This window comes from Staurois parvus, unplaced genomic scaffold (genome assembly GCF_062004578.1).
Source record: "Staurois parvus isolate SC_StPar_1 unplaced genomic scaffold, SC_StPar_1.0 ptg000135l, whole genome shotgun sequence".
Classification (NCBI taxonomy): domain Eukaryota; kingdom Metazoa; phylum Chordata; class Amphibia; order Anura; family Ranidae; genus Staurois; species Staurois parvus.
Window position 1 is genome coordinate 6,621,838 of NW_028317931.1, and position 20,402 is coordinate 6,642,239.

Here is a 20,402-nt window from a genome sequence, read left to right on the forward strand (position 1 = left end):
ACAATATGCCGCCATGGACTGAAATCCTGCAGCACCCGCAAGGTCCCCCCTCTTCAAGACAACATGTACAGACCCATCTGAAGTTTTCCAAATTTGCCGCATAGAAGAGGTACAATTCATTTGTCAGACAAAACATCTCCCATATACAGTATGTTTTCCTTTGTGTATTTTACAGAATGCCTAGAGTTCAACTTTGAGGTTCAGGATTACTGCCATAAACTCACAATAACTTCATGTGATCTTGCTCCCTACATCTTCAGTAGTTTCAACAATTCCGGATTACAGTATGAACTGGTAAATGCAATCTTTAAAGTGTTTCTAAACCCACAAAAGTACAATCAGTCTGTATATTAAGTAAAGCATGCTTGTGATACTCACTGTGGAATGTAAGGGGTTAATCCTCCACATTATCTGATCCTCCCCTTCCAGTGTCCCTTTCTTATCTCCTGATAAGACAGTCTGAACCACAGCCATTCTGCACATGCTCAGTTTAGTGTGTATTGCTAGAGGGGTTTTTTTTTTTTTTTTTTTTTTTTTTTAATTGCTTGGGAGAGTGGCTCTGCACTGATCACATGCAATCAGCACTGTCCAGACACAGGTCAGGGGTTCTGCATCCACCTATAAGCTTTAACATGTGCTGTGCTGGACACAAATACCTTTTCTCATCAGCAGTGAGCAGACTTGTGACTTCTATTAAACAGTTTAGATTTACTAATATAATTTTATTTCCATGTTCTGTTTACCGTGGAGACCAGGCATAGGGAATGCAGGGTCCAGGGAGACCAGGTATACGGAATGCAGGGTCTGGGGTTTAGTAGCACTTTAAAAATTTTATAAAAAAAAAAAAAAAAAAAAAAAAAAAAAAAACACCCACACACAATACCTCATCCAAAGCTTTCCCAGACTTGCGCAGGTTTTGCAGCTGAAACAGATGTACTGCATCCCCGTTATCTTGGCAGCAGAGATCAAGTACAATGCAGTCCTGGTCTTCATAGGCATTGATTTGATGAAACATTACGACGGCTTTGGTATGGTACTTCACGGAATGAAGCTGTAACAGAGAAAAGATGCTGAAGAACATGTACCATGGTAAAGTGCAGGAACAATAGGGTTGGATTTACTAAAGGCAAATATACTGCTCACTTTACAGGGGAAGATGCACTTCAAAAAGGGAATTTTCCCCAGTTTAATGACTGAAGTGACACTGACTTCCATCATCCAATCACATGCAAGCAAAATATTGCTTTTTTTAATCTTGCACATGATTGGGTAATCTTTGCAAAGTGAAATTTCCCCATCTTCGCCGGGTTCTGGGGAAGTTTCCTGGCATAGTGAGCAACCTATTTGCATTTAGTAAACCAACCCAAATGCATCAATCCTCCTCAACTTGCCTTCTGCCCTGTAGAAGTTTTACAGCTACAGGGCGGCATTCTTGTGCAAAATCGCGAATATAAATCTCTGCTACACAAGGGGGGCGTGCACAGCTGTGAACTGTCGCAGCACAAAACGGTCTGCAAGCCCTGGCACCTGCAGATCGGTCAGGGAGGAAGAACAGTGCTATGGCTAGGTTTACAAACCCATAGCACTGTTGTGACAGGGGAAAGTCATGAATATTTTCTCTTTGCAGAGCTGAGAACACGATCCATCACTTCCCATAGTAAAAACACCACCTAACGCCAAAGCCAAGGGCGACTACTCTGTCCTTCTCCTGGACCTCTCTGCGGCCTTCGACACAGTCGACCACCCCCTCCTCCTTAATAAACTACTCTCCCTTGGCATCAGAGATAGCGCTCTCTCCTGGTTCTCATCCTACCTATCCCGACGCTCCTTCAGCATCACCTACAATGGTGCCACCTCCCCCTCTGTTGGGGTCCCCCAAGGCTCTGTCCTTGGACCCCTTCTCCATCTACACCTCCTCCCTGGGCACACTCATACACTCCCATGGCTTCAATTATCACCTCTATGCTGATGACACCCAAATTTACCTCTCCACCCCTCTCCTCACCCCCACTATCTCCGCCCGCATCACTCACCTCCTAAAACGACATCTCAGACTGGATGTCGCTCCATTTCCTCAAGCTTAACCTCTCCAAAACCAAACTCCTAGTCTTTCCCCCTTCCCGCGCCCCCCCCCCCATCCTATCCATCACCAACACCACTATCATTCCTGCCCCGCAAGCTAAAGTCCTTGGCATCATTCTTGACTCGAACCTCTCCTTCCTCCCTCATGTCAAATCACTTACAAACACCTGCAGGCTCCATCTCCGCAATATTGCCAAGATACGTGCCTTCCTCACCCCAGACACCACCAAACTTCTAGTACACTCCCTCATCTCACGCCTGGACTACTGCAACTCTCTTCTCACTGGCCTACCCAAGTGCAGGCTCTCCCCACTCCAGACCATCCTGGACTCAGCGGCCAGACTCATCCACCTCACCACCCGCTCCACCTCTGCCACCCCCCTCTGCCTCTCCCTCCACTGGCTCCCGATTGCCCAACGCATCAAATTTAAACTTCTAATCCTGACCTACAAAGCCGTTCATAACACTGCCCCTGACTACCTCACCAACCTGATCCCCAAGTACCACCCTACTCATACCCTTCGCTCCTCACAGGACCTCCTATCCTGCTCCCTGGTCTCCTCCTCCCATGCAAGACTGCAGGACTTCTCCAGGTCCTCCCCTATCCTCTGGAACTCACTGCCCCAATCAATCCAACTGTCGCCTTCCCTCCCCACATTCAGGCGCTCCCTCAAAACCCATCTCTTCAGGGAAGCCTACCCCACCCTCACCTAATGGCCATTCTCCCTCATTCCTCCCACCACTTCATCCCCCTCAGCCACTTCCTATTGTTCCACTACCCCCTCCCTCCTAGATTGTAAGCTTGAAAGAGTAGGGCCCTCTTACCCCTCGTACGCTGTCTGTTTTTGTTGTACTGTGCCATGTATTGTCCCCCCTATTGTACAGCGCTGAGCAAACCCTTTGGCGCTATATAAACTCGATGTAATAATAGTGTACACCAAGCACATAGCTAGGCACACACTTAACATCTACAGTGATCAAAGGGTTAACTCCTTCCCAGCCAATGAATATTTTTAGCACTGATAACTGTATTAGTGTCACTGGTTCCCACAAAGTCTGTTAGTGTAAAAATGTCCGCCAAAATATCACAGTCCCGCTATAAGTCGATGATCACCGCTATTACTTTTGGGAAAACTAATACAATTATTGGGAATTTTTTTTACCAAAAATATGTAGCAGAATACATTTTGGTCTAAATTTAAGAAATTGTTTTAAATTTCCTTTATTGGATGTTTTATAGTAGAAAATTAATTTATATATATATATATATATATATATATATATATATTCAAAATTGTCGGTCTTTTTTTGTTTATAGTGAAAGTAAAAAACTGCAAAAGGTGAGCAAATACCACCAAAATAAAGCTATTTGAGAAAAAAAAATTAAAAATTTCATTTGGGTGCAGCGTTGCATGACCGCGCAATTGGCAGTCAGTTACAGTAACAGCGCCGTATCGAGAAAAAATGGCCTGGTCAGGAAAGGGGGTAAATCTTCTGGAGGGCAAGGTATGGAACTTTAAAGCAAGTAATACTGACTGAGGGAGTAAATTCTTAGGCTGCTAGCCTTAATAAATAGATAGGAATGAACTATTACAAATATCTCAGCATTAACAGTAGGCAGTGATGGTGCTTATCTGGAAAATCAGACAATTCTCAGTATTTTGTCTCTATAAAAACAAAATCAAACCATTCTAATTCACAGGGACGCCCTTTCAGCACGTCATGGAATATAATATTCAATCTTAAAAATGTTAGACCATCAGTAGACAATAAGGACAAAAAAAAAAAAAAAAAAAAAAAAGAAGGTTGATTTACTTAAACTGGAGAGTGCAAAATCTGGTGCAGCTCTGCATAGAAACCAATCAGCTTCCAGGTTTTGTCAAATCTTAATTGAACAAGCTGAAGTTGAAAGTGGATTGGCTATTATGCTCTTCTGGACCAGATTTAGCATTCTCCAGTTTTAAGCTGGCCATACATGGGTCGAATTCCAAAAGATTTCACTTTCAAAAAGCTTTTAAGAATTTTCGTTTGAATTTTGCACCATTAGTGGGTCACAGAAACGGCTGATTTTCATGTGAGCATCGAATTTGAGTGATCGGGCATTTTGGAAATTTTTTTTAAAAACAAAAATAATTTTGAATTAATGATGGGAGAATCATGCAAGGTATATATTAAAAAAAAAAAAAAAAAAAAAAAAAAAAAAACACAAACACATACCACCTTCAGCCTTTACAGCCACTTTGACCTCCCTGGCAGTATTCCCGAGTGTAGCTCAGGGTAAAATTTCAGTACCGCAAACGGTAACCCCGAGCTACACTCGGGAATACCATGCGGCGCTGCTCCGATCCCTCACTTACCTTCTCCTGCGATGTCCCTCCGGCAGTGTCCCCGGACATGTAATCCGGCATCTGGTTTCCGTCCCCTGCGACATCGGGACAGAACGATGGGAAATTTGAAAAATGACAAAAAGTGACACTAAAATCACATCGTAAAACATTCCTGTATCAAACCATTTCACATACATTTTGTCCCTAGTGCTTTTTCCTGCGCCCTGCCTGCATTTTTACTGTTCTTTCTGCCTGGAAACTGAGAAACGTTCATGGCGTCCAAAAAGCGTCCCTTTAGGTCAAAAGCGGTTTTAGACCAGCTAGCGATAGTAAATCAGAACCACTTGCAGAATTGAGTGATTCGTGGGGAAATTCAGACACTGAAAACGATTCTGCGACTTTGCTCAGTGATGTGCAAACTTGGCGCTATATTTCAAATTTCAGTGTTTTGGGTTTGATATTGAATTAAAAATGTATTATATTTATGATTATTTATTAAATTATAATTTATGATTTTGTGTTTCAAGTTTTATCCTACCCGGGATGTTTACTAGACTCTTGTTCAGGCAGATTTCAGTGAGTTATTCCTAAGAATTACAGGCCTACAATATAAAACCCCAAATTTCCATGCAAAATAACGGTACCACTTTCAGCACCAAAAATCTGAAATAATCATACCGCCAGGGAGGTTAATCAGCCTTACCTTTCCTGTGCTTTTGTCTGCCACATGGAAAATGGTGTCACAGCTTGGATCCCAGCTCAGACAGTCAATTATGGGTACACCCAATATATTCCGTGTAATAATTCTTAGAATATTTATCTTTATTGGCTGTTCTATAAACACGATGTAGTTTTTGGTCATACCTTGGAATGAAGCAAAAGAATATTGGAAAACAGAAGCAAAAAAATATATATTTATTTACACAGTTAATGCTTAGAAATCTACGATGAATTACACGGTTATCTCTTCAATTGACAGTACTGAGATCAGTAAACCGGAGCGCTGATGCGCTTTCAATGCGCTGTCGTCGCATTTTGTGCATTATCTGTCTTCAACCAGTGCATCACTTTATATTGGTTTATAACTTTCTGCGCTGACATTTCAGCAGCAATAATATTTAGCTGCTCTGTAAACAGGTTCGAAAGATTTATATTGCTAGACTTTTTTTTTTTTTTTTTTTTTTTAATGTAGGGCTAATTTTTGCAGCTAGTATTTTACAAAAAAAAAAAAAAAATTTAAAAAGGAACTCTTTGAAAACACATCAAATCTCAATGTGGAAAAATATCATGCTGGATATCTACTGTGGATATAAAAAAAGTCTACACACCCGTAAAATGTCAGGTCTGATATAATTTTTTTTTTGCATCAAAGATAAATAAATAATTTCAGAACTTTTTCCACCTTTAATGTGACCTATAAACTGTACAACTCGATTTGAAATAAAAAACGGATTCTACATTTTTAGAATGCATAAAAATATGTAAAAAAAAAATCTGAATATATATAAAACATTTTTTAGAGCTTTTTCCACCTTTAATGTGACCTATAATCTAAACAACTCAGTTGAACAACAAACAAAAATCTTTTAGGAGGGGGGGAGGAGTAAACATAAAAACTAAAGTAATGTGGTTGCATAAGTGTGCACACCCTCTGATAACTGGAGATGTAGCCGAGTTCAGAATTAAGCAATCACATTCAAAATAATGTTAAATAGGAGTTAGTACACACCAGCCATCATTTAAAGTACCTCTGATTAACCCCAAATAAAGTTCAGCTGTTCTAGTTGGTCTTTCCTGACATTTTCTTAGTCGCATCTTACAGCAAAAGCCATAGTGCGCAGAGAGCTTCCAAAGCATCAGAGGGATCTCATTGTTAAAAAGTTGTCAGGAGAAGGGTACAAAAGAATTTCCAAGCCATTAGATATACCATGGAACACAGTGAAGACCGTCATCAAGTGGAGAAAATATGGCAGAACAGTGACATTACCAAGAACTGGACGTCCCTCCAAAATTGATGAAAAGACGAGAAGAAAACTGGTCTGGGAGGCTGCCAAGAGACCTACAGCAACAATGAGGGCTAGTTCACACTAGATGCAGTTCCATGTGCTTTTTTTCTGCATCAAAAATGCATGCACAAAGTTTTTAATCTATGCCAATGGTCCTAGTTCTCACTAGTGCAGAAAAAAAAAATAGAACACTGTAATTTTTCTGCACAGAACCAGACTGGAACATGGCAGACTGCATCAACACTGCACTGGCACTGCGTGTGGTGTGAACTGTAAGCAAAAACGCATCTGGAATGCATCCAGAGTACATTTTGGTAGAGTGAACTGGCCCTAAAGGAGCTGCAGGAATATCTAGCAAGTACTGGCTGTGTGGTCCATGTGACAACAATCTCCCGTATTCTTCATATGTCTGGGCTATGGGGTAGAGTGGCAAGACTGAAGCCTTTTCTTATGAAGAACATCCAAGCCCAGATAAATTTTGCAAAAACACACCTGAAGTCTCCCAAAAGCATGTAGGAAAATGTGTTATGGTCTGATGAAACCAAAATTGAACTTTATGGCCAGCTGAATTGGGGCCTTAGTCAAGGTAGAGGGAATTATGAACAGTTCCAAATGCCAGTCAATATTGGCACAAAACCTTCAGGATTCTGCTAGAAAGCAGAACATGAAGAGGAACTTCATCTTATAGCATGACAACGACCCAAAGCATACATCCAAATCAAGGAATGGCTTCACCAGAAGATTAGATCAGGTAGCCTAGGAAAGCCTGAGGTGGAGAGGAGATCACTGGGGATCAGCAACACTGTCAGTCTAATCACCTTGTGGTGTTACCACCAAGAGACCAGAGTGTTCACCAGCAGGAACAGGGGGTCTGGTAAAGTTACAGCCACACCAGAAAGACCATATGCCTTCCATCGCAAGAGCCTACCGACAACAGGGAGTTGTTAGGCCAGCAGCCATCTCACTATGTGATGTTAGCAGTGGATAAGCCTCAGAGCAGGACAATCATAGCACCCAACCCACATTCATACATAGCAATCTGGTACCTCAAACTTAAGTCAATACCACAACACTACCAAATCATTGCTACAGTAATACATTATTATTTTTTAATATCTGGCCCACTTCTAGTTCATCTTGCACTGAACTGAGCTGCACTTGTCACCTTACTGCTTGCAAGATTGAAGGACTATTATAAATGCACCAACACTCATCTAAAAGGCCCCAATGTAAGCCGGCAGACAATTTTAAGGACTGCCCCTAATATCCAACCTATAGGTTTTCTTGTATTCCCTTTTTCTTTGTTTTGTGGTTTGTCTATATTGTCTAAATGTAAGTTGTGCTTAACCAGTAGGATTAGGCTTAGCACCACCATCACTAGTGCCCACTGGCAGTATAGCCCCTGTATTGGTAGACAAACCGCCCTACGGCTAACGGTCACATTCTGGATGGCATTGCTACTGTTCTTGCTGGTCTGGACGGTTCATGCCACTTATATCCAGCCCTCATGATTAGCCATCCTTTATGCTGAACTGTGTTGCCACAATTGCTTGGTTATCAACTTTACTGATAAACAATATATTAAGGTTACTCTGTTTCGGTGCCCTTTTTTGGGTACAATACTATTATTGGGTAATGAGGCTTATTTGCCGGGCTTTACAGTGTTTACTTGCTTTAACAGTCAACCTAGTGTGTCAGAGGGACAGAGGTCCTTGGGAAGGTCAAGCAATGAACAGAGGACCCATCTTATTCAGCACCTCCTACAGCAGTAGCACTACATTATTACTTTTTTCACAATAGAATGATTTGAAATGATCCAAGAAAGTCCCAAAGAGTAATCTAACACATTTTTCTAGCAGCCAAAACTAAAGAAGAAAAAAAAAAAGGAAGAGTCAAAAAAATTACTTTTTGGTAGGCAGGACTAATCAAGACCAAAATTCACTGGATTATGACAGATAATGAATAGATATGCACGTAACACTGCAAATCCTGAATGTTGTATTATGCAAAATATGAATCCATTATTTTAGAACAGGTGTCTCCAAATGTTCTAAACAAAGGGCCAGTTGACTGTCCTCAAAACTTAAAAGGGGGCCGGAGTGGCCCATGGGAGTAGAAAATTCCCCAGCATCAGTGAGGGCAAAAAACAGTGGCTGTAGTCAGTAGGAGGAATAGTGCCCCATCACTGGTAATAAGTGGAGGAATGGTGCCTAATCATTGGTATTATTTGGAGGAATAGTGCCTAATTTGTTTATATATCAGTGAGAGGAATTATGTCCCCTTGCTGGTGTCAGGAGGAAAAAGTGTCCCATCATTGGTTCCAGTGGAAAGAAAATTGCCCAATAGTTGGTGTCAGTGAGAGGAATGGTGCCTCCTTGTTGGTGTCAGTGGGAAGAATAGTGCCCCAAGGGCTGGACAAATACATGAAAAGGGCCACTGATTTAGAACAAGAGCTTTCCCCTAGACTCCTAACCCCCTGAAGCCGAGGCGCACTCCTTTTCCCTATTTTTTTTAACTCACCTACTGTATCTATTCCTAGTTTCATACTTAACTCCTTCATTCTGTATGTACACAATTTGTATGTAACACACAAATGTAGGGCCATACAAAATCGGACTAGGAAAATAGTTTGATCAATTCATAGAAAGGAATTTCCTTTCAGTGCCAGATACCATTATCCATGAAATCCTACCCCAGTTTATCGTATATATACACTGCATGGTACCACAGGTTCCTTACATTCAAGATCATTGCAAAATCAAAATTTGAAAAGCTATGTTAAATAAGATAAGTAGATATAAAACATCAGTTTCAAAACAGAAATAAAATTGACTGTTAACCATTATAGTTTTCCTTACGCAAGATACGTACCAAAACTATGGTAATAACAGGGGTTCCAATTGTCCACTGCAGGTATTGAGCAAATGACCTCTGCCCCTTGTAGTATTCCTTCATCTGATTCCTGAGGAGGCACCTTAACAATATTGTAAAAGGTCCCTGCAAAATGTACATATGAATTATAGAATACAAATGTATCAAAAAGGACCTTGTATTTGAATTGCATATTTTTAATCCTGAGATTAATGGTAGGATGCCCAAGTCAAATTTAGCCATGTCAGCATGCATTGGTTAACTTGACAATAACTGACTAATTATCCTACCTAGATAATTTGATATTTTAAAAGCCATACAAAAAAGGTTTTATTGGTACAAATTTTGAATAAATACTCTTTTTTTCTATTGCAGATTTTTTTTAACACATTTTATTTTTAAAATATTGTACCAGTTTTCAATATTGTAATTGTATTTGACAATTACCCCATTAAAAAGATAGTGTAGATCCCACTGCAGCCTGAAGGTGGCAATGTATATCTTAGAGCTGGATGCTAAATTTGTCAGTAAAGCTACAGATTGCATGTCCTTGTGGTCACAGTGATCACTTTATCAGGAACCTCTGGTTTTCTGATCTTCAGTGGGGACTAGAGTGGTCAGTGACAGCCATGCTTAAGAGCCACCACCCATGCCGACACTTTGCATGGCTGGTGGCTCTTAAGGGAAGAGATTTATATATGTATCTCCAATGCAAGGCTTCACAGACAGGAAAATTTATAAAGTTGATGTTTGTGCATGTAATATAAAAGTTGTTGCTTTCCTTACCATACATTCCATAGGAATTCCCCATATTGTATGTCGTACCACATGGATCATAGTGAGGGTGAGCTGTTGCCCCATTCACAGCAATATATTTTGTCCAGTCAACCTGAAATAAAATGGTGAGGGTTCATAGTCTCACTGTTAGGTCTAGGATCATTTTAATATCCTATTTGTATTCACAACATTACAGAAAGTAGCATTAAAATCTTTTTACAAGGCAAATTTGTCTTTATTGCATCTTAACATCAAATTTTACACAACAAAAAATAAGATGGTGATTATACAAGGAAATGTACAGAAATCTTTAATGGGAGGATGATCCAGGAGAGTAATATAAACTAGAAAAGCTACAATTTCTGGGGAAATTGTGTGAAGTGTTCTTGCCTCCAGTAGTCTACAACTGGAGTGGGCGGAGTAACTGGGTGGAGTGGCTTGAGTAACTGAAAAAGGTTGGACTGGGCAGTCCCACTCTACCCACTATAGTTTTGAACATTCCGCCATTCATTCCTATGGGTCCAATTTTAAAAACACAAAAACGCCGATATTTCGTGAACCATTTGGCGAAACGTTCCACAAAGTAATAGCACACCAAATCGGGAACAATCTGCATGTTTCGGTATATTACTGTCTATGTAGTGTAAAAACTGTGGGAGGAGTTAGGGTGGTAAATTTGGCTATAAGAATATATATGTGAGATAACAGTAAGTGGTCTTGCCATGCAGGAATAACTAGAAAAGCTACAATTTCTGGGAAAATTGTGTGAAGTGTTCTTGCCTCCACCAGTAGTCTACAACTGGAGTGGGTGGAGTAACTGAAAAAGTTGGACTGGGCAGAGTAACTTTATGGAGTGGGCAGAGTCACAAACCTCCATTTCCACTACGCTGCTGTGGGGCTCCAGATCCCAAAAGCGTGGGTCTGAAAGGTCCAGTTTAGTCCAGCGTATCTTTGCAGCTTTAGATCTTTCCTTTAGTTGGCATGAAGATATTCACACAGCGCCAATTTCTTTTCATAAATGTAGCTAGTTTAAACAGCTCAAATACTCTCTACTGTAGAAAACTTATTTCCAAACCTTTAACCAGAAGCCGGCTAAACTGTCACAAATTCAAAATTAGATTTCAAAATAGGGCAGAGAAGAGCGGTTAAAAACAAACTGCTCCAAATTGCTCACTTCACTGGTGTCTTCAAATGGTCGTAGTTTTAAAAACTATAAATCCTACAGCAAAGAGCTTTTTATTGTGAGAATCACAAGACCCAGACCTACATTTTGATGCATAGTAATTCTCTGCGACACTGCCTTCATTTTTAATATTTCAGTTTAGAAATTGCCCTTCAAATCTGAGGTGGCTAGAGTGGAGTTTCAATGAATGTCAATGGGCGGTGTGAGTTGCAAACAAATGGTCATATTGTGAAAACTATTAGGACTATGGCTTAGCCATGGACATTTTTAGTGCCAGCAGGGATAGCTGAACGTTTTGATATAAGATTTGTGTAGGTGGGCTTGAAAATGGAGTGATGGCAGTTTAGAAATCATGTCCTGATTTTTCAGCTCACACTCTAGCTTTTGTCAGCTCCCACTCTATTTAACATTCCGCCATTCATTCCTATGGGACCAATTTCACCACAAAAACGCCGATATTTTGTGAACCATTTGGCAAAACGTTCCACAAAGTAATAGCACACCAATCGGGAACAATCCGCACGTTACGGTATATTCCTGTCTATGTAGTGTAAAAACTATGGGAGGAGTTAGGGTGGTAAATTTGGCTATAATAAGAATATATATGTGAGAGAACAGTAAGTGGTCTTGCCATGCAAGAACACTTAAATTCTGTGTAGCGGAAAAAGAATGGATTAGACAAGGGGAACTAAAGAAATACCTCCGCATAATTCAATATACAAACCCAAGATTTGTAAAAGATGCGTACAGAAAAAAAGAATATAGTGTTAAAATGTAAAGGAAAAAGGAGGGGTCAGGAGGCAAGGGGCAGAATCAAAAAGTGGTCCACCACCGGGATCGCATCGGCGAAACCCAGCGGCTCTCAGCCAGACATGGGCAGTAAGGACAAACTGGTGGTTGCAACGCAGTGGACCGTACAGTCAAGACTCAACTCCATTAGGACACCATGGGAGAACACAATTCTTGGAGCGTCAGAAGAGGAGAAATGGAACCAGACCGACCATAGTAACTTGTGTTTATTGTAGGTATCATTGGCAGATACCAACATTTCTTCCATATGCATATCATTAAGCGCAGAAACCCACATTGGAAGAGGTGGGGGGGGGGGGGGGTAGCTGTTTTCCCAAAAAAGGGGTATCAATTGGTGTTGGTGCCAGACAGGCTGGTCTGAGTAGTATTTTAAAATACTGCTGATCTACTGGATACTCTCAGACCATTCTCTGCAAACCCTAGAGGTGGTTGTGTGTAAAAATCCCAGAATCCCTGGTTGTACACCTCCCCTGCTGCCCCTCCCATCCTTGTTCCTCCTTTTTTCTGCTGCCTGGTCCCTCCCCCAAGTGCTCCATTTCAACAGGGTTCCTAAAGAAAAAATTGTGAATTATATTAAAAAATAAAATGGAAAAAATAAACAAACTACCAACACCATTCACTGCCCTACTGACATGACATCAACCTCTACCCTACTGACATCATCCACTGCTCTGACAACAACCTCTTCCCTAACGACATCGTTCACTGCCCTAATGACTGACATTTTCCATTTTTAAAAAGGTAGGTCAAGTTTATTTTTACAGTGGCATTTGTTTTATTATATTTGTCTAAATTTCCCTTGCCATTTAGTTAGACCTTGCTAGTTTTTTTTTTTTTTTTTTAATATAATGGATTCAAACCCTGGTGATCTTTGATCTTTCATGTTGTTCAGGTAGATCTCCACCTCTCAAAAGGTTGCCTACCCCTGCTCTACTGCATGTTTGACAAATACAGTATAGATGTATATCTATATATATCTATCTCTAACACATAAATAAAATAAATCAGTCACCTCTTCTTTTGTCTGCAGCGTTGCTGGGTCCACCTTGTGCATCAAGTTTGTCTCTATGCTGACACAATAATCCTTTTTGTATTTTACAAAGTTTACAGATCCATTGTCAGTTTGCTCTAAAGATAGAAAAATAACAACCTTTATTTGGGTACAGTGTTGCATGACCACGCAATTGTTAGTTAAAGTAATGCAGATACTGCATAGCAAAAAAAAAAAAAAAAAATGGCCTAGTCATGAAAGGGGGGGTACATTTTCAAGAGGGCAAGTGGATATACACATAGTAACAAATATTAAGAACATCCATTACTGTACCTGGCAGCTCAAATGTGGATATGAAGCGCTGAAACAAACTCTTACAGGGGTCTGGTGTGGCCAAAGTTCCGAATTCAGACACCACAATCCTGTCCTCACTTTCATTGGACATGTACGCGTTGCTTTGGAGGAACTTGCTCATGTAAGTTACATTTCCATCTACAATTGTAAATTTGTGCATGAGGGCCATGCCATCGAACCAGTGGTTAAAACTAGGGAAACAAAAATAAATAAATAATTATGCGCATTTAAAAGCAATGTCAACATTGGCCCACAGTTTTGTTTTTTTAGAAATAAAATAAAAAATAATAAAAATAAAAAATATAATATACTTGCTCCCACTTCTGCAGTCAGAAGATATGAGGATTATGTCCCTTGCCTCTTCTGCAGCCCTCTAGGATATGTCCTATGTCACAGGAAGCTGCAGGACATTGGCAAAGCTTGTGTATGTGCAGTGAGCTCCCATATTGAAGATGTTGCTACCCAGTGGAGACCACAGCCGTAAGAAGAACTAGCTGCAGGAAGACAGCCCTGGACCCCAAGCACTGGTAAGTACCCGAGTGTTAGAAAGCAGCAGCTACATGTATATATTATCCCATGTGCTGAGAATAAGCAAGCATCAGTACTGTCCTTGGAGGGGGGCTACATGTATAGTGATGCAGGAAGACAATGCGATATATGGCATCCCACAGATAATACCAAACAAGAAAGAGGCTAACAACTATTTCACGATTTAAAAATGCATACTTTCACGATCAATGTTGAAAAAACAACTTTTAACTAGCGTTCTCTTGGGACTGAATGCTAAGCTGCATTCTCTTGAGGACTGTGCAGAGCAGCACCTGTGCGAGTATTTACTGGATGCTGTACATAGAAATGGATCTGGTTTGACTCTTAGCAATTATTCTTGAATTCTAAGTCCAAGGAGTAGCACATTCTTTGTACGTCCAGCTGTTATACCTGCTAGAGCAGTGGTTCTCAACCTTTCTAATGCCGCGACCCCTTAATACAGTTCCTCATGTTGTGCTGACCCCCAACCATAAAATTATTTTCGTTGCTACTTCATAACTGTAATTTTTCGGGGGGGGGGGGGGGGATGGAATAGTGCCCCACCGTTGGTGTCAGGTAGGTGGGGGGAGGAATAGTGCCCCACCGTTGGTGTCAGGTAGGTGGGGGGAGGAATAGTGCCCCACCGTTGGTGTCAGGTAGGTGGGGGGAGGAATAGTGCCCCACCGTTGGTGTCAGGTAGGTGGGGGGAGGAATAGTGCCCCACCGTTGGTGTCAGGTAGGTGGGGGGAGGAATAGTGCCCCACCGTTGGTGTCAGGTAGGTGGGGGGAGGAATAGTGCCCCACCGTTGGTGTCAGGTAGGTGGGGGGAGGAATAGTGCCCCACCGTTGGTGTCAGGTAGGTGGGGGGAGGAATAGTGCCCCACCGTTGGTGTCAGGTAGGTGGGGGGAGGAATAGTGCCCCATCGTTGGTGTCAGGTGGGGGGGGAGGAATATTGCCCCATCATTGGTGTCAGGTGGGGGGAGGAATAGTGCCCCATCATTGGTGTCAGTGGGGGGGGGGGGGGGGGGAGGAATAGTGCCCCATCATTGGTGCCAGTGCGGGGGGGGGGGGGGGGGGGGAGGAAATAGTGCCCCATCATTGGCGTCAGTGGGAGGAATAGTGCCCCATTGTTGGTATTAGTCACACAAATGATGGGGCACTATTCCTCCCACTGACATTAATGATACTTACTTTGCTGACCCCTGCTCCAGCCTGGGCTCGCTCTCTCACTTACCTGTCAGCTGTCTTCCTTCTCTGGCCGCTCTCCTCTTCACTTACTCCGGCAGTTCCCTCGATCTTCTTAGATCTATGCGCGCTGCCGCTCGGCTCCTCCTCTCCAAGCTCCACCTCCTCACCGGTGATTGGCCGCCTGTGTGCCTCTCCTGAGCTACAGTTCCGGTGGCCAATCAGCGGCGAGGAGGCGGAGTTGAGGGATCCCGGAGGTGTGGCCAGGTGACAGGGCAGCGTGTCATCCCGCCCACACATCGACTGAGTCAGAGGAGCGGTGTCTCGGTTCCTAAGACCATCGGAAATGTGTTTTCCGATGGCCTTAGGCGACCCCTGGGAAATGGTCGTGTGACCACCAGGTTGAGAACCGCTGTGCTAGAGGATTTGTATTCCTGTCCATCCAGGCCTACAATTTACACAGCAACCTCACACAGCATAGTCAGGTGGATGGCCTACTTTTAGTAAAAGAATATTTCAAACCTGTGCTTGGACAGTGGAGGACTTTGCGCAGGACTTGACAGTTCTTTTCTGATCCCCCATGGCTCAGTATCTAGCCTAGTCAGTGCTTCCACATAAGAGCTAACAAACTCATTGACTATTTATACACGGACACTAACTGCAATTTAAAAAGCCACAGATGTGGAACATTAACCTCTAATTGGCATTTTAACCCGTGTGTGTCACCTTGTGTGTCTGTACCAAGGCCAAACATTCCAGGGGAGGGATACTTCTGATCCGGGCCATTTGAGTGATTTCGGTTAGCATTACGATTTAAAAAAGGAGCCAAAACAACTATTTGATAATAAATGGCTTCGCATGATCATCCTTCAATAAAAGCATTTTTTGTCATGGTCATTTTCAATATCAATGCCAAAATTTCACAATTTCTGCCAGAGTATATAAAACCTGAGCACAGCGATAGATAGGATAGATCGATTACTTTAAAGCAGAATTCCACCCAAAAGAGGAAGCACCACTTTTTTGCATCCTCCCCCCTGCCGCTGCCACTTTTGCCACCTTTTTTGGGAGGGGGAGGGGGGGGGCTAGGTCCCAGAGGACTGCAGCCCATTCCAGGGGGTCAAAACTCCTAGATTTAGGCTTTTCTGCTTTACCCAATAAAAGCCGAAAGTGATCGATCTGGAAATCTTAGACTTCCTCTGATTTTAATATAGTACTGGTATAGCAGTTATGTTACATTTATCTTCACAATTAAGCACAATATATTCCACTTTTGGCTTTCTGCGGGGACACTTAGTTACTTGGAAAAGCACTGTAACATTTGGGTATATATGTTCTCCTGAGAAAGAATAATAGCAATGTGAACTAAATAGAAGAGTGCATTTGTCAGTGATCTGATAAGAGTGACATGAAATGCAACTGACTGCTGTTTGGTTTATGTTGCATATTATGACTTATTTATATTTTGTTAAAGCTAAAAATTCTAAGTATTGCCATTTTTACATACTGTAGTTACATTGGCCCAGCTTGGACCAATACAAGTATGTACAGTGGAGCAAAAAAGTATTTAGTCAGCCACTAATTGTGCAAGTTCTCCCACTTACAAAGATGAGAGGCCTGTAATTGGCATCATAGGTAGACCTCAACTATGAGAGACAAAATGAGAAAAAAAAAAAATCCAGACAATCACATTGGCTGATTTGGAAAGAATTTATTTGCAAATTATGATGGAAAATAAGTATTTGGTCACCTACAAACAAGCAAGATTTCTGGCTCTCACAGACCTGTACCTTCTTTAACAAGCTCCTCTGACCTGCACTCATTACCTGTATCAATGGCACCTGTTTGAGGTTGTGTACAGGTGTCTTTTATACTGATAACAAGTTCAAACAGTCACACTCCAAACTCCACTATGGTGAAGACCGAAGAGCTGTCGAAGGACACCAGAAACAAAAAATTGTAGACTTGCACCAGGCTGGGAAGACTGAATCTGCAATAGGCAAGCAGCTTGGTGTGAACAAATCAACTGTGGGAGCAATAATTAGAAAATAGAAGACCTACAAGACCACTGATAATCTCCCTCGATCTGGGGCTCCACGCAAGATCTCACCCCGTGAGGTCAAAATGATCACAAGAACAGTGAGCAAAAATCCCAGGACCACACGGGGGACCTAGTGAATGACCTGCAGAGAGCTGGGACCAACGTAACAAAGGCTACCATCAGTAACACACTACGCCGCCAGGGACTCAGATCCTGCAGTGCCAGACATGTCCCCCTGCTTAAGTCAGTACATGTCCAGGCCAGTCTGAAGTTTGCTAGAGCGCATTTGGATGATCCAGAAGAGGATTGGGAGGATGTCATATGGTCAGATGAAACCAAAATAGAACTGTTTGGTAGAAACACAACTCGTCTTGTTTGGAGGAGAGAGAATGCTGAGTTGCATCCAAAGAACACCATACCTACTGTGAAGCATGGGGGTGGCAACATCATACTTTGGGGCTGTTTCTCCGCAAAGGGACCAGGACAACTGATCCATGTACAGGACAGAATGAATGGGGCCATGTATCGTGAGATTTTGGAGTGCAAACCTCCTTCCATCAGCAAGGGCATTGAAGATGAAACGTGGCTGGGTCTTCCAACATGACGATCCCAAACATACCGCCGGGCAACGAAGGAGTGGCTTCCTAAGAAGCATTTCAAGGTCCTGGAGTGGCCTAGCCAGTCTCCAGATCTCAACCCCATAGAAAACCTTTGGATGGAGTTGAAAGTCAGTGTTGCCCAGCGACAGCCCCAAAACATCACTGCTCTAGAGGAGATCTGCATGGAGGAATGGGCCAACATACCAGCAACAGTATGTGCCAACCTTGTGAAGAATTACAGGAAATGTTTGACCTCTGTCATTGCCAACAAAGGATATATAACAAAGTATTGAGATGAACTTTTGATATTGACCAAATACTTATTTTCCAAAATAATTTGCAAATAAATTCTTTCCAAATTAGACATGTGATTGTCTGGATTTTTCTCATTTTGTCTCTCATCGTTGAGGTCTACCTATGATGCCAATTACAGGCCTCTCATCTTTTTAAGTGGGAGAACTTGCACAATTGGTGGCTGACTAAATACTTTTTTGCCCCACTGTATGTGCCATACGGCACTACCTGCCTGGAGTTTGCATGTTCTCCCTGTGCGGGTTTCCTCCGGGTACTCCGGTTTCCTCCCACACTCCAAGTACATGCTGGTAGGTGAACTGGATCCGGTCTAAATTGACCCTAGTATGTATGAATGTGAATTAGGGACCTTAGATTGTACGCTCCTTGAGGGTTAGGGACTGATGTGAATGTACAATATATATGTAAAGCACTGCATAAAATTGATAATAAATAATACCACCATTGGGATCCACATGGAAACTGGAGATCACTGTAGCAGACTCACCACTAGCTTCCAAGTTCTGTATTGAATGGCTGCCCTGCAGCATTGTGAACACAGGAGGTCACTCACTTGGCGCAGTTCCATTCAGGGAACTCTCTGCTTTTTCCCCCAATGAGTGTAAAGTGTTCTCCTTTTGGACGAGGTGGAAAGGTGGAGAGGTGAGATCATGGTCACCACCTTGTACAATCAATGAACATTTTGCATTCATTGAGAAAATAGAAAAAGTCTTCTCAGAATGGCGCCCCTGGTGTTCAGAAGGCAGAAGCACAGTCACTTGGCATGGGACCCAGAAGCGAGAGGCAATAACTGTAGAAGCAGTGCTTGCTACACGGTTTTCCAATTTCTGGGGGAAATCACACGTATGGCACATACATTCTTATGTTGGTCCAAGCCAGACCAATGTAACTATTTAAAAATTGCCATACCAGAAATCCAGCTTTAAATAGGGCCATATACTGTATATCTAATCATGTAAACCATCGGTATATTATACAGCCTAAGCCAGGGGTGTCCAAACTATGGCCTAAGCCATGCAATAGAAACAGAACTAGAATACGGATCTTACCTGCGGTCTCCAAACTCAAATTTGCCTGGTCCATTTCTCAGCAGGCTACCCTGGATCCATTTGGGGATTGTGCCAGTAATGTTTGTTGGAATGGGTTGTGGAATCTCTTTTACAGTCTGAAATAACGGTGCAATACATTCTTTGCCTTCATGGTCAGAAAAGCACACTTGTGCCCTCTCTTTGATTAAAAAATTCTTTAAGACTAAAAAGGAGAGAAAAAAAAAATTCCAACAATGTTAACATTGCCAGACACATTCTAAGGAATCTGTATTCTCTAAATAACCTCAGCCCCAATAGCCAGAGAGCCTCAATGATTTACTATACCTAACACAATACAGTAATAATGAGGGGTGCAGAAATATTAGAGGGTCTATTCAAATTCATGCATTGTGGTAACATGTTGTACAATGTGTGGTCCAACCCCTTTCATTCTGAATGTCACGCCAATGTTCTAATGTTGAACGCACCTGGATTGCAGCAAGCGAAGTCAGGGCTTTGATGCCCATGAGCTAATTTTCTTTGTTTCCTTTTTGTAATTCATGCCTCAAAAGCCTGAATTTCTTTCCAATAAACTATTTTTAAAGTGAACAGAGGTAGCAGGGAAAAGTGCTTTCAGTACAACCTTTTCAGAGTTAGTCCCCTATCTGTGGCCAGTGGCAGGGCTCAGGATATGATCTTGCAGTTGTCGGTCATCCTCAGGCATAGACTAAGGGCTCATTCCCACTAGTGGCTCTGCTCAATGCACAGCATCACATGCCCACGGATGATGCGTAGGGGTGGTGTGATGTGTGGTTACAAAGCATTCTGCCGTTCCATTTATTTTTGTTTTTTTTTTACTTAATGTCACTAAATTACATTTCATCCAATTATTTGCACTGTAGTGCATTACAATGTCCTGAAGTGTATTATCACACGGTGATGTGTATTGTGCTGCATTTTTACACATTGCACATGTATGATGTGAATAGGGTACATAAGAAACAATTGTTTTCTACATGCCCTTGTGTTGAGCTGCATTGACCAAAAAACTGGCTCAACGTGCCTGATGTATATGAGCCCTAAAGAACCTGCTTCCTGATGTACCTAAGCGGTGTTTGATCAGTCAAGCACGAGATTGCATACCAATTCTGTGTCCATATTACTAGGACAATGTATTTTGGGGCCACAACCCCTTTCTCAAGCCATTTTGTAGCACTTACAGTGCAGCGATAAATAGTGGTACTAAGGCAGGAATATTGGCGAAATTAAGATACACATGGAATTACAAAATGACTAAATTAAAGAAA

General features: G+C 42.0%; 1 protein-coding gene across 1 annotated transcript in view; it reads right to left on the minus strand.

Annotated features, from left to right (window-relative positions):
- The window catches only part of LOC149466020 (carotenoid-cleaving dioxygenase, mitochondrial-like), a 32,657-nt gene extending 13,338 nt beyond the window's left edge, over positions 1–19,319 (minus strand). The window contains exons 1-7 of the mRNA XM_089673102.1: positions 19,117–19,319; positions 13,381–13,592; positions 13,069–13,184; positions 10,073–10,175; positions 9,287–9,412; positions 5,113–5,273; positions 884–1,051 (exon numbers count right to left, since the gene is read on the minus strand). Coding sequence (XP_089529228.1) covers positions 884–1,051; positions 5,113–5,273; positions 9,287–9,412; positions 10,073–10,175; positions 13,069–13,184; positions 13,381–13,570 — 864 coding nt within the window. The 5' untranslated portion in view covers positions 13,571–13,592; positions 19,117–19,319. The remainder of the gene's footprint in view (positions 1–883; positions 1,052–5,112; positions 5,274–9,286; positions 9,413–10,072; positions 10,176–13,068; positions 13,185–13,380; positions 13,593–19,116) is intronic.
- Between the last annotated feature and the right edge of the window lie 1,083 nt (positions 19,320–20,402).